Source organism: Bison bison, unplaced genomic scaffold (genome assembly GCF_000754665.1).
Source record: "Bison bison bison isolate TAMUID 2011002044 unplaced genomic scaffold, Bison_UMD1.0 scf7180017864299, whole genome shotgun sequence".
NCBI classification, from domain to species: Eukaryota; Metazoa; Chordata; class Mammalia; order Artiodactyla; family Bovidae; genus Bison; species Bison bison.
Window position 1 is genome coordinate 4,861,871 of NW_011494871.1, and position 14,000 is coordinate 4,875,870.

General features: G+C 41.8%; 1 protein-coding gene across 1 annotated transcript in view; it reads right to left on the reverse strand.

Annotated features, from left to right (window-relative positions):
- FLT1 (fms-related tyrosine kinase 1) overlaps nucleotides 1–14,000 on the reverse strand; it is a 174,945-nt gene that overhangs the window by 77,046 nt on the left and 83,899 nt on the right. Inside the window, exons 12-13 of the mRNA XM_010851233.1 lie at nucleotides 11,542–11,850; nucleotides 6,457–6,603 (exon numbers count right to left, since the gene is read on the reverse strand). Of these exons, the coding sequence (XP_010849535.1) occupies nucleotides 6,457–6,603; nucleotides 11,542–11,850 (456 nt within the window). The remainder of the gene's footprint in view (nucleotides 1–6,456; nucleotides 6,604–11,541; nucleotides 11,851–14,000) is intronic.

A 14,000-nucleotide genomic window follows, 5' to 3' on the forward strand; every position in this document is an offset into this window, starting at 1 on the left:
TGATTCCTCACTGTGTCACTCCGAAGCCCCAGGCCAGCAGCCTCTCTTCTTGTGCTTACTTGGCTGTCACAGCATGAAACATCTTAGAACCTCACTGGAGAATCTGGGAAGAGTGTGAGCTAGAAAGGGGACTTTCTGATCATTTGGGGTAACTGCCAGTCCCATCAGCAGGCAGGTGGAGGGGTCACTAGGACACTCTTGGGGAACCAGGAGTTCTCCAAGGTGACTTCGTAACGTTCCAAGTCTGGGCACAAACTCTAAATATGGTGGGCCTAGCAGAAAGAATGTTTCTTAAAGGAGCTTCCCTGTCTGTAGACTGCTAAGAATCGAACCACTGCCAACGAGAACGTGTCTCCAGCCTCGAGGTCTCTTGGTGATGTTCTGGTGCTGGTCCTGTCTCAGGACATTTTTCTTTCATGTTTGGTCCTTTATATTATACTCACTTTAGCAGCTCCATTCTTTGGTCACCTGTCCCTTCAAAGGAAATATGTCTCAAATCACCTGCTTTCAACACTGTGTACCCTACCATCCCTCCTAACTGTTCCCAGCTGCTTCCTGACTTGGGTCTAGTTCGGAGGTTCTCCAACCTTTATCACATATTTTCTCTTATTTCCTCTTTATCTCTCTTCCATTCTATGTATTCCACTAAAAATGGATGATTGAGAACCTGCTGTTTGCTCAGCATTAGGAATTAAAATGAAAATATTTTAATTAAAAGCACAAAGGATATATTTTTTTTCTAGTTATCTAACATATTAAAGATCTTTTAATCCTGTGATGGAGTCACATTTTCTACTCATTTCATTTAATAGTTTACCTTATTCCAGTTTTTAGACTCATTAACTCTGGTGCCTATCGACCTATGATAGTGAGTTAGGGCACACACGGTTGCTGCTTGAAGGAGTTGTGGTCACTCAAACACACACACTATTATGTCCGATGTGTGCTTATTCCGATTTTCATGTTCTCATTCAGCTCTGTATTCACAGAGCTTAGCAGAGCACCAGACACAAAGCAGTGCCTTAATGATGTTTATTACATGAGTAAAAAGACAATAAGGCTGATACAGAATAAATTGTGGACCTTTTGAGATTTAAAAGTAACTGGATTTTGGTTCAAAATAATTTTTAATTTTATATATGACACGTCCACTTAAAAAAATGCTTTAAATGGTTTTAATATGCTTTGCATTAAAAATAAATTTTAAAAATTCAGTGAGGTTTTTTTTTTTTCCCCCCAGTGAGGTTTTAGGAAGCCTAAACTTTAAGAGTTGGAAATGAGAAAATCTTCCTTGTTTTCAATGCTGATTTATGCCCACAAGATCATTTAAAACTAGTGTCTGTCTATTCTCTTCTGAGTGATGGGAACTAGCGTTTAGCTCCACGTGGTATATCTGTATCCAGGGTCTGGGTGTCAGAGTTGCTCTTCTGGTTTAACGCTTGGTCTGCTACCCACTAACCCTACCACTTAGTCATTTCTCCCATGTTTCTGCTTCCTCATCCCTTAGCTCATCAAACAGGCATGACAATTTAGCAAACCCCATAGAACTGGTGGGAGGAATAAGCAAAGCAATATTAGTAAGGGGCTTCAACGAGGACCGGGCGCCTAACAAGAGGGTGGCAAGTCAAAACAGATCTGGAAATGCGGCTGATAACGGCACCTGCCTCAGATGCCGGTCGACAGCCGTGGAGGGTAAATGAGACTTTTGTAAACTCTTAACAGCTCCTTGGGTATCTGGTGAGCACTCAGTACATTTTTATTATTATTTTTGATAAGGAAGGCCTATAAAGATAGCATATCTTCAAAGGTTTTAACCATCACACATGAAACCAGAGAACAGCTGAGTGACGCACTCTACGACGTGGCATGGGTTGTGAATAAACTCGGACTTCAGAGAGAAAGCAGCATGCTGTGTGCCCCAGGATGTGAAGGGGGGCTCTGGTGGCCAGAGGCTGGGGCAGTCTTCTAGGCTAGGGAGCCGGGGTCGGCCGTCGGGGGCTGTGGGGGTAGATGGAAGTTAGCAGGCTGGCTCGTGCTGTTGAGGCCCCGCAAAGCCTGTGATTGTGCTGGGTTGTGCAGCTGGTAGTGGGAAGCCCGCCCCGTGGGCACCCCAGGGAGAGGGCCTCCTGCCCCCTGAAAACACACTTCCCTGGGCTGTCTGCTTAGGGAAGAAGTTACCCTCCCCTAAATTCTCTCACCAGCTATTTCATCCCCACTTGTCTAGAGCCTTAACTCTCTATTGTTTTTGGAATCGAGTAAGTTGTCATTGAACAAAAAACAGTGATAATGGGCTGGATCCTGTTAGTGATCCAAAGTCACCGAAATGCTCTCGGTATATGAGTTCTGTTTGAGTTGCCAGGCTTGGTATAAAAAGAGGCATCTCAAGTGTCTAACGGAAGTACAGTTTATTCTCAGGTTACTAAAACTCAGTTGAGCTTTCAAAGGCTTAGGATATGATGGACTAGTTCTCAAGTCTTTTTCAGCCTGTGATCTTGATGTTTTTTGATATCAGCTTTCGAACAAACAGTGAGTCAAGGATGTTCACTCTGGTTATCAGTGATCTTCACTTATCTATACACATGGACAAAAGGGTCACAGTCATAAGAGTGTGTTGCACTGGCTGTTGAATTTGCTGTCTCAAATGGAAATCTTACATATGAAACTTTACAAACACCATATACATGTAAGCAAGAGATTATCCCCAGAAAAGTTAAGAAATTCCTCTCCAAAAAGCTATAGTAGTTTTAAAGCGTGAATAAAAGGAAGAGAGAGAGAAAATCGACAACGTAGTGTAGCCGAACTCAATAAATGCTAATAATAGCATATTGGGCTTCCCTGGTGACTCTGCACCAAAGCATTTGCCTGCAATGCAGGAGACCATCTATAATGCAGGAAACATGGGTTTGACCCCCAGGTTGGGAAGATCCCTTGGAGGAGGGCATAGCAACCCACTCCAGTACTCTTGCCTGGAGAATCCCATGGACAGAGGAGCCTGGCAGGCTATAGTCGATGGAGTCACAAAGAGTCAGACATGACTGAGTGACTAACCCACCACTCCAATAGCATATTAGAATGATATTTAGGAAAGATTTCATATAATTTATGTAAGACTGTTTATACTAATAGACATTCTTCTTTTGGCCCTCAGAAGATTAGAAACAGTTGTGAGGAATATATTTTTGTTAAGTTATTTGACTTTGGAGATGACATTAATTAACCCTCTGATACCATTCAAGAAATTCTGACAACTCATGGGCCAATTTCTGTATAAATGAGATGTGTGGGAAGGTAGTATTTACTAAGCTGTGATGTGGGTCAACTAAGTTATATTAACTCATTTAAACCATACTACATTCCTATGTGGTTGGTATTATCTCAATTTTATAAATAAGGAAAGAGAGGCTCAAAGAGTAAGTATAAGTGAGTTAGTTTCCCAAATTCTCTGACCCAGGAGGTTCAAACCCTCTCAACACCTCTTAATATTTTCTGTTTGTAATAATTTCTTGTCTCTTCTCTAATCCCAGAATGGTTGTGGGCTTTCAAATTGGTTCAACTCTAATTCTTTAACCCACATCCAAAATACGAAAACTGAATTTAAGTCAAATTCACTACTTTCAAAGAATCATCCAACATCTCATAACATTTCATAAAATATGGAATATATTTTGTGATCAAGTCACTTTGGGGAACACAGAACTTGAAACCACAATGCTACCGGATTTCTTCAGTATAGGACTTCTTTGGGTCCTTAATAAAATACTAATGTGAACTCCGAATCTCTAAGGAGAACCTATACAGACATTGCTTCTCAAGTTGCTTGCTTATTCACATATTTATTCATCCTTTTATTTTGTTAGAATACTGCAAGGGATGAATTTTTTCTGAAACTATCCTTTTTCTTTTTTTTTAAATTTCTTTTTAATTGGAGGATAATTGCTTTACAATATTGTGTTGGTTTCTGCCCTCTATCAACATGTATCAGTCATAGGTACATGTATGTCCCTTCCCTCTTAAACTTCCCTCCCACCTCCCAGCCCATCCCACCCCTCCAGGTTGTCACAGAGCACCAGATTTGAGCTCACTGCGTCATACAGCAAATTCCCACTGGTTAATCTAGTTTTACACATGGTAATGTAAATGTGAAACTATCCTTCTCAGTAGCACGTCACTTTGCCTCTTTGCACCTACATTTTCTATTCTCCAAATGGAACTCAAGACAGTCCGAAAGTCCCTTTAGCTTTAAAAATTCTATGATAAAGCCTCTCTCCCGACTACCCAAAGTCTAGGCATTTGTGCTACCCAGTGAGCTTCCTAAGGATAGAATGAGATTTGTTGAAAACCACTCCATTCATTCATTCATGGAATATTTATGGATTGCCAACCACTGCGACAGGTTTGGAGGACAAAAAGACAAGATACAAATAACATGAAAGACACTGTCTTCAGGATGAGGGCATGATATGATACACATAGAGGAAGACAGCATGATACAGTTCAGGAAGCGGACAGTAGCAATATGCGTGGATAATACAGACTCACGTGAACTGATGACGGCAAAATGGCTCAGTAAGAGAACAGAAATACTCCTGGATAATAAAGAAGGGATGGGTCAGTCTTCCATGAAGACACACCAGGCAGAGGGGACACAGGAGCAAACAAAGCATAGAGTTTGAAGCAGCGTAACACATGCCGTGATCTACAAGAGCGTGACAATTGCTAGAACATAGAGTTCAAGGCAGGGGAGCATACAGCTGTGTGGAGCAGGCAGGGACCACTGTGGAGAGCCTTCCTTGTCAGATGCTTGAACTTGGTCTTGCGATGGAGAGCCAGTGGAGGACTTGGAACAGAGATGTGACATTTTAGGCAACTGGGTGGCAAAAAGATGCAAAGAGAGAAGAGAGGTAGGGAGACCAGTTAGGAGACGCCTGCAAATGTCCAAGGAGTAGATAGTGAGCACCTGAATCAGGAGACTGACAAGAGGGAAGCAGAAACAGTTCATATTTTGTACAACCTGCTCAGCCTGATGGATCAGAGGAAGAGGGGGAAGAAGGTGGACCACCTTTGGTGTGGATGATGGATACGTGGTGTCTATACAAGAGGAGGAGAATCACGTGATGTGATCAGTTCTGGACCTGCTTGGTGTCTGGCCTCTCTACGATATTTGTAGATATCTTAAAATCGGTGACATTCTACCAGAACCTTTTTCTGTGCATCAAACACAAACATATTTCATTTTGAGTACAGGATTCACATGGAAGGAGGATTCCACATTGCCAATATTTGAATTAGGTTGTTGGGATGTTGCAAATAAATGGCAAATTTATCTTTACTATAAATGTAATTACTAGTCAAAATTAGAATAAGTTCATTTTAATTTTATTTAAGGGATTTCCCTGGCAGTCCAGTGGTTAAGACTCTGTACTTCCAATGCCAGGGTATTGGTTCGAGCCCTGGCTGGAAAGCTAAGATCACACAGGACTTGTGGCCAAAAAACCAAAACAAACAAAAAAAGAAACAGAAGGAACATTATAACAAATTCAATAAAGACAAAAAAAATGGTCCACATAAAAAAGTCTTTACAAATCTTATTTAACTAGGGAATCACGAGACATACAACAGATAATGTTTATACTTGTGAATTTAAGTCTAGTTTTTTTTTGTTGAAAGAAGATCAACATGGAGAAGGAAATGGCAACCCACTCCAGTATTCTTGCCTGGAAAAGTCCATGGACAGAGGAGCCTGGCAGGCTGCAGTCCATGGGGTTACATGACTGAGCATGTGTGCATGAGGGTGGAGGGTCACGGGTTGGTAGCAATAAACTGGTAGAACTAAAAAAAAAAAAAGATCAACAAATGACCATCAGTTTAAATGGTTTGTTTTTTTTTTTTATCAGTATTCCAAAATATAATTTTAAATATTTTTTAAACCAAATCATTGAAATCAGTATCAGTGAACTAAGGAGATTATAAATCTACTCTGAACTATGCCAGGAATTCAAAGCTCTGTTTTACCTCAAACTGGAGGAACTAACTCCTCACTTTTCCCTGTTGTCCAGATGAACTGAAACATTTTCTGAGTGGCTCTTACTATTTTCTGAATGCACAATTTTTTATTTTTATTGTTTTTGGCAGCTTGTGGGATCTTAGCTCCCAGACCAGGGAATCAAACCCAGGCCCCCAGGCAGTGAAAGCTGAGTCCTAACCACTCGACCACCAGGTAATCCCCTGAATGCCTGATTTAAAGCAGACTCTGGAAGGCTCTTTCTACGGGCTTAGTAATATGGTCTATATAAGAACTGACTTCAGTATCCTTCCCTGGAAGTGGCTTAACCATGAATCAGAGCTCAAATATGATTTTTGCAGTTCTATCAGCAGTTTTAGACTTCCTGGAAGAAAGTTATAGGGATTTTAAGAGGCTGAGGAGAAAGAGGAAATTCAACGAAAAAAGTCTCTTACCAGGTTCTTGCTGTATTTTGTGGTTGTTTTTAAACCAGGTTATCTGAGGCTCTGGGACACCATTAGCATGACAATCTAGAGTCGTCGAACTGCTGATGGCTACCGTGAGGTCACTGAGGTTTCGCAGGAGGTAGGGTGCTTCCTGATCTAGTGGATAAAGAAAGGGAATTGTTATTACTTGTAGGGCTCATTCTTTCATTATATATGCATATCGACACTGTGAAAATAGAAAAGCAGCAAAACTCAACTGTAAGTGTTCATTCATATTTTGTTCCCTCCATTTTTCCTCTGTGGTTAGCCTACCGCTTCCTCTTAAGTTACTGCAATAAACCGAAATCTGTTAGAACACCGAGGAAAATCAAGAACTCAGTTCTGTATTTTTAGATTTCAGCATCAAGGTTTTTGCCTGGCCAGCTAGTTTCCTTCCTTTCTTTGAGAGAAGCTTTTTTTCTAAAATTTACAGATTTTTGCATGATATTTTAGGAACTAAAAAGGAAACGGACATGATTTTGGATATGGCTGGTAATGAATTTTTACATAGATGCAGGGAGGTACAGTGATGAGCTAACCGAATTTTGATTTTTTGTGTTTTATTCACACGATAGTGATGAGCTAATCTAACTTTGCATTTTTGCATCTTACTAACACGGGAGGGCATGCTTGTGTCTCTCAGCAGTCAGTAACCTAAACTGTGAGGTAGCAGACCAAACAGGAGAATTTCTTGAACTTTGAAAACTTTTTATTTGGAGTGGTTTCTTCCTCCAATCCCTTCCCCAATGCAAACGACCAGAGGATTAATTCAAGAGACAGAGGCACAGATGCGTAGTTTTTGTACTATATAATAGCACAAATAATGTATTTTATATTACTTTCTCTTAAAACATACAAATATGATACAATACAATTTATTTTAATAAAATGCCAACCAATATAGTACAACAAAATGAATTTAATACATTAGGAGGCAATACATCACGACACTAAAATCCCACACAGAAACAGCAGTACCCCAAGGCCCCATGAGTACAGCGTCTCTATTTTAATGGAGTCAGTCCTGCTGATGTGTATACATTCTAGTTGGACAGGTGCTGGATTGGTAAGTCAAGCTTGCAAGATAGAAGGATAAAATTGGCTCCTATAATCTTTCCCACTCTCTCAAACCATCCTCCCCACCACTCGTTGCCCATCTGGGAAGATAAATCAAAGAGTTCTGGCATCACTCACACATTCTGTGTGACTGGTTTCTGAGCTGACTCTGCCCATTTCTGATGTCCTCCTCTCACTGAACTAACACTGTGAAAGCAGCTTGTATGTGTGTGCGCTTAGTCGCTCAGTCATGTCCGACCCTCTGCAACCCTATGGACTGTAGCCTGCCAGGCTCCTCTGTCCACGGAATTCTCCAGGCTAGAATACTGGAGTGGGTTGCCATGCCCTCCTCCAGGGGATCTTCCCGACCCAGGGATTTGAAGGTCTCCCGAATTGTAGGCAGATTCCTTACTGTCTGAGCCACCAGAGAAGCCCAAGAATACTGGAGTAGGTAGCCTATCCCTTCTCCAGTGGATCTTCCTGACCCACCACGTTCTGAGAGATAACACCTTGCAATGAATGGCTTTGATTCCATGTCCCTGCAGGACTCTGCTGAGTCCCCACTCCTTTCTGTTTTTATTCCTGCAGGGAGACTCTCTGTATGAGCATTCGTTAGAGCAGTTGAGAAACCTCAGGTTAAAAAGTATGTTACTATATGACTCTGATAACATGTTGACATAGCATGACGTGGCAGGGTGGCTGTCTGTTAGAAGAAACAGATTTCTCATTCAGTTTGGATTTCCATAGCTTATCATTAGTCTTTTCTCATTTTATACAAAATGAAATCTGAAGGCAAAAAGAACTGAAGGAGTGCTAATGTATCGACTCTTCAAATAGAGTGTGAAATGCATAACAGCAACCATCCTTTGACCTGTTTTAGTGTAGTTCCCCTAGTCTGCTGTGCAGACTCATTTTAATATTTCTGGGTTTACATTCTGTCTGCTCTGTCAAGTACCTTTTCCTAACTGAAAACGCAGCCATGTATCAAACTCTTCCACTTTGATAACTTTTACATGCTCGATCATTACAATTTTGACATTTTTACAGTCAGGACCCCAGACATATCAGTGAAACATGACAAGATAATAAAGAACAGCATCATATTACTATTTCACATATTTTACAGCCAAGTGTGACACATCTCATTTAAAACCCAGAACAGACCCAGTTCACTGGGTTACACTTGTAGTGGCTTCCTCTAGCACATTTACTATTTCCCAGGCACTAAATATGAAAAAGTAATCCATCATTGCCCATAGGTCTTATTATAAAAAGGAAGCCTGAATACACGGCCCGTCACACCCAGATTATTTTCATGGCTACAAACTGGAACCATCAACAGCACAGACAGCATTTGGCTTCCCTGACAGGTGTGTTTGAAAACAATGCTTATATGAAAGAGAACATTTTAACATAAATGTCACGCACAGCTCCCCAAAGCCCTCTCTCAACTACATGAACATCAGACAAGAAGTAGCACAAGGACTGAAGAATGAACAGAGGAATGTCAGTTAAATACAGAGTTCATATCAACATGTCTGAAACATACAGTATGAGGATTTTTTCCTCTGTACCCATGTTTGAAAAAAAAAAGTTCTAGGTGCAAAGTCTCATTTTTGGCAAGTTTCTAAATGGCCTAAATCAACCAAGGAATCTTTTTTTTTTTTTTAATCAATTCCCACTTTACAGTCATCTATTTCAGCATTTTTAAATAGAGAAAAGGTACATTGCACCCATATTTTTAAACCTGAGTTATTTAATGGAAATAGATAGCTGCTTTCCAAAATTTAATGAAAGGGAGAAGATCCCTTCAAATGGAGAAAACCAGGATGAAAAGAATATTTCTGCTGGTTATCAGTAGTCAAAGATAGCACCCCACCAGGTCCTTTTCCTTCTCAGCATCTGTGCCCCAGAGATCTGCTGGGTCCCATAAATAAGTGGTTTCTCTTCTCCATCTTGAAATGGGCCTGAGGAACCAGCCTCACACCCTCTACCCCATCTCAGTCATTCTCCATAGCAGGCTCCTTGTTTTTTCTTGTTCTCCTCCCCTACCCTTATGCCACACCCAGAAGACAAATGGACAAAAGTCAAAACCCACCCAATCATATTTTTTCTTTTTGAAACTCCCTGGAAGGATTCATTACTCTAAGGGATTCTTGACATCATCCTTTGTAAAATACTATGTCCTTCCTCTACTCGGGAAATGATCGCTTCTGCATGTCCAATTCACCTTGTTTTTTCATTTGCTTTTTCAGCTTTATTAAAAAAAAAAACAACTGAGCGCCCGCCCTCCCCCAAGTCCTACGGCATTAAGGCACTCTTTTCCTGGAGGAACACACTGACTTATAATGAACAATTCGCCAGGCTAAAGAGCCATAGGTACAATTTCCAGATACAATTGATTATTCTTTCCTTTGGGCTGACAACTTCCAGGTTGCTAATTGTTTTCAAAGCATTTGGGGCTCTATGAAAGTGGCAATCTGGGGAAAAGCTATTGTTTACTCCTTCACATCTGACAAAAGCAATTCCCACGTGAAAGACAAGTTTAGCCGTGGGACAGAGCCTGCTACCTAAAAGAGGAAACAGTCTGGTGAGTTCCCAAGCCTCGGGAGCTGTCATGCTGACACCTCCCACTTACTACCCAGTCCAGCCACCGCTGCTCTCAGCCTTGGCTATTTTGGTCATTAGAATTTGCTTTCCAGTAGTTCAGGCAAGTCACAGGCAATGATCAATCATAAATGAAAACAGAACAATGCATATGAAATTGGTGAAAAAGTCACTTTCCCCTCAAATGCAAGCTGAAAACAAGAGATTACAAATCTCTCTGGATTAGAAAATGGGATACATTTTAAAATGACTCTTTGAGTCCTGCTTCTGTAATTTTGCCATTAATCCCCAGGGAAAAAAAACCCTATTAACATTTGCATATCAGGGAAGTGGACTTTTTTTTTTTTTGATGGACAAATTTGAGATTGATGTTTAAGAAAATGCATTAAACCTCTGGTCACAATAGCCTTTATTTCCTTGATAAATTGATTATGGTACACCGTTGAATGGCATCCATTGAACAGGGTGAAGTTCTTTAACCAGGAACAAGAATATTGAAAACGAAGGTGTGATCCACTTTTTGTTCAGGTGCTGTCAATGGCTATGCGGTCCACTCAGGGGCAGTGAGGAGGCAGCCCACTGGACTAGTTGACTAGCTACTGGGATCACAGGAGAGAACTGGGCTTGGCCTGAGTGGACTTTTGTAATTCACACTGTCATAAAGCTTCAAGACCTCTGAATTATCCCAACACCTTGCACCTTTGGGGCCCATCTTAGACGCTCCAGTTTAAAATTAATGTGCTTAACATATAAAAAAAAAAGCATCTTCAAATAAATAAGCATTATAACTTGCTATCATCCAGGTGCTATTTACAAATCAAAGAGCAGAGGCAATAGCAGGAAATAAAATCCGGCAGAGGTCCGACAGAGTCTCCAGTTCAAGTGTCCCTAGTTCTGGGCTGGCCAGTGAACCAATCCATGTCCATCTTTGGTAGACACCAGCATCTGTTTAAATTATTCAGGTTGGCAGCTTGGAAACATGAACATAAAAAGGGGCGGGCATTAAAGTGGAAGGAAAGGGTCAGTCCCCGGTTGTCGTTTATCAGGCGGGAGAAGACAGCAAAGAGCAAAATGCAACAGAACCTCCAAATCCAAACGTGCACTGGGTCGGCCCCAGAGAGCGGACCCCTTTGGCCCAAACGGGGCGCCCCAAGCTGGGGGCCCCAGGCGGGCTCATTGTTACTCCTATCATCGCCAAACTCATTTTGGGAGGAGCTTCTCCTCTGAGCCGGAAAATGAGCAACAGTGACAATAAATCAAGATGATATGAGACAACTGTTACTTGGTAATGAGTCCTTTAATGTTTTACATTATTTTGTGCGGTACAATCATTCCTCGTGCTTTTAAATTTGGAGATCCGAGAGAAAACAGCCTTTTTGTTGCAGTGCTCACCTCTAATGATCACTTCTTTCTTCTGGAGGATTTCTTCCCCTGTGTATATGTTCCTAGCTCGGCAGGCATAGGTGCCCGAGTCTTCCAGGGAGGCGTTCTTGATGACGAGGTTGAACGTCATGGAGTGCTCTTTCGTGACAGGTGTCTTTTGCTTGCTGATGCTCTGTTGCGTGGTCTGGTTGTTCACTGTCCGCAGCAAAATCCAGGTAATGTCTTTGTACAAAAACTTGCTCACTGTGCAAGACAGCTTCAGGTCCTCTCCTTCCGCAGGCATTTTGTCCAAGGTCACATGAAATCCATGGGGCACATCTGGAAAATAAGAACAAAGGACTTGAGTTCATCAGAAAATCAGTGTCTCAACCTGAGACCGTATCTCATCACAAGATAGTCAAGGATCTTAAGAACTGTCCCTGCACAAATGGTCTCAGCATCAGCATTACAAGGATGGTATTTATCTTTTCTTTTTTTTTTTTTTTTTAAGGGAACTGATTGGATGTGGCAGGTAGGAACCAACTCAATTTGCTCCATCAAAGTGAGGCAGGAAATGCAAAATAGGATGTTCTTAAGAGGGTATGTTTATTTACCAAACATTGCTCGGTGGAATGCTTTATTATAACTTGGGATGATAACCCATTGCTCTATCATGTACAGAACTCCTCCTGGCAAATGGGGAAGATAGTGAAGGGATCTAAGAGGAGTTTGTGCTAGAAAAGAAACCACAGGTAAATTTGATAGGCAAATTTACTTAACCAAGTTGTGAAGGAGACAGGAAGTCCCAGGCTGGAGCTAGGAGACTCCAGTCAACACTTTAATTCTACACTTTGGACTGACAGCATCCTTCCCTAGCTGCTGGCCCATCATTCCTCTACTCTTTGCTGGTACCGAGGGGCCAAAGGGAGCCAGCTATCCTGCTCAGGTACCCATTTATGGTGATTGTTCTACTTAACTTAGGGGCTTCCCTGATAGCTCAGTTGGTAAAGAATCCACCTGCAATGCAGAAGACCCTGGTTTGATTCCTGGGTCGGGAAGATCCGCTGGAGAAGGGATAGACTACCCACTCCAGTTTTCTTGGGCTTCCCTGATGGCTCAGCTAGTAAAGAATCTCCCTGCAATGTGGGAGACCTGGATTTGATCCCTGCATTGGGAAGATCCCCTGGAGAAGGGAAAGGCTACCCACTCCAATATTCTGGCCTGGAGAATTGCATGGACTGTATAGTCCATGGGGTCACAAAGAGTCTGACATGACTGAGCAACTTTCACTTCACTTTGGTCATCACTTCACTTCTACTTAAAATAAAAGAGCAAGAGTTCTTCTGAAAATGCGGACAACTAATTTGGGAAAGTTGCCAGAGTGCACAGAGTTGGGGGAGGATGGTTTCTAAATCAGATTTGCTCTCAAAAACATATTAAGGGACTTCTTTGGCTTCCCCAGTGGCTCAGACTGCCCGCAACACAAGGGGATGCGTGTTCGATCCCTGGGACAGGAAGATCCCCTGGAGAAGGGAATGGCAACTCACTCCAGTGTTCTTGCCTGGAGAATCCCATGGACAGAGGAACCTCACGAGCTTCAGCCCATGGGGTTGCAAAGAGTCGGGCACGAATGAGCAATTAACACACACACTGGTGGTCCAGTGGTTAAGACTCTGCACTTCCACTGCAGGGGGCATGGGCTGGATCCCTAGTAGGAGAGCTAAGATCCTGCATGCCAAGGTGTGGTCAAAAAAAAAAAAAGTCTTGAACCAAATACACAGACAATATATCCACTTAAAAAAAGAAAACAACATTACACAGTTTCCTAAAGGGACTACATCATTAAAAGGCATTTCTCCAATGTGGATTCCCAGCGAACCTTCATTTCCATCCTCTAGTCCCCTCTAGCCACACCTCACAGCTTCCCTCCTCAGCTTTCTTAACCTGGACCATCATTTGGCATCTACGCTGACAGTTCCTTCATCTCCTTTTGGACCATCTCACCAGACAACTTTAGAAAATCCTTGGTTCCTGGCCCTGAACTGGCCTGCTCTCAAAACCTTTCCATTGCTTGTGACTAGCAGCATATCTGCACTTGAGCAAAGAATTGTCGCCAACATTTCACAAAGAACTTTGAAGATGAAAAGCACTATGTTATGCTATTATTATTATTATCCTTTGCACACAAAGCTATAAAGAAACCTTTAAACCTTAAGGGGACAATAGTCCAAAATTAGATATCATATCAACTCTTTCCTAAATCTCACTTTGCTTGTTTTTCTGATTTTTCTGGGCTTTGGCTTTATTATAAAGTGTCACGACTGAAGAAATGCCAAAGTATTCATCTGAAACCTGGGAGCCAGGGTGGGGGTAGCAGTGGTTTATGAAGCCATCAATGAAGGGAGAGAGAGGAGGCACCATGGGTTTGTCTGCTTTTAAAATTAAAAAACCTAAGAATTTGCCAGAAGAGGCAGAAGCAGCTGACAGTC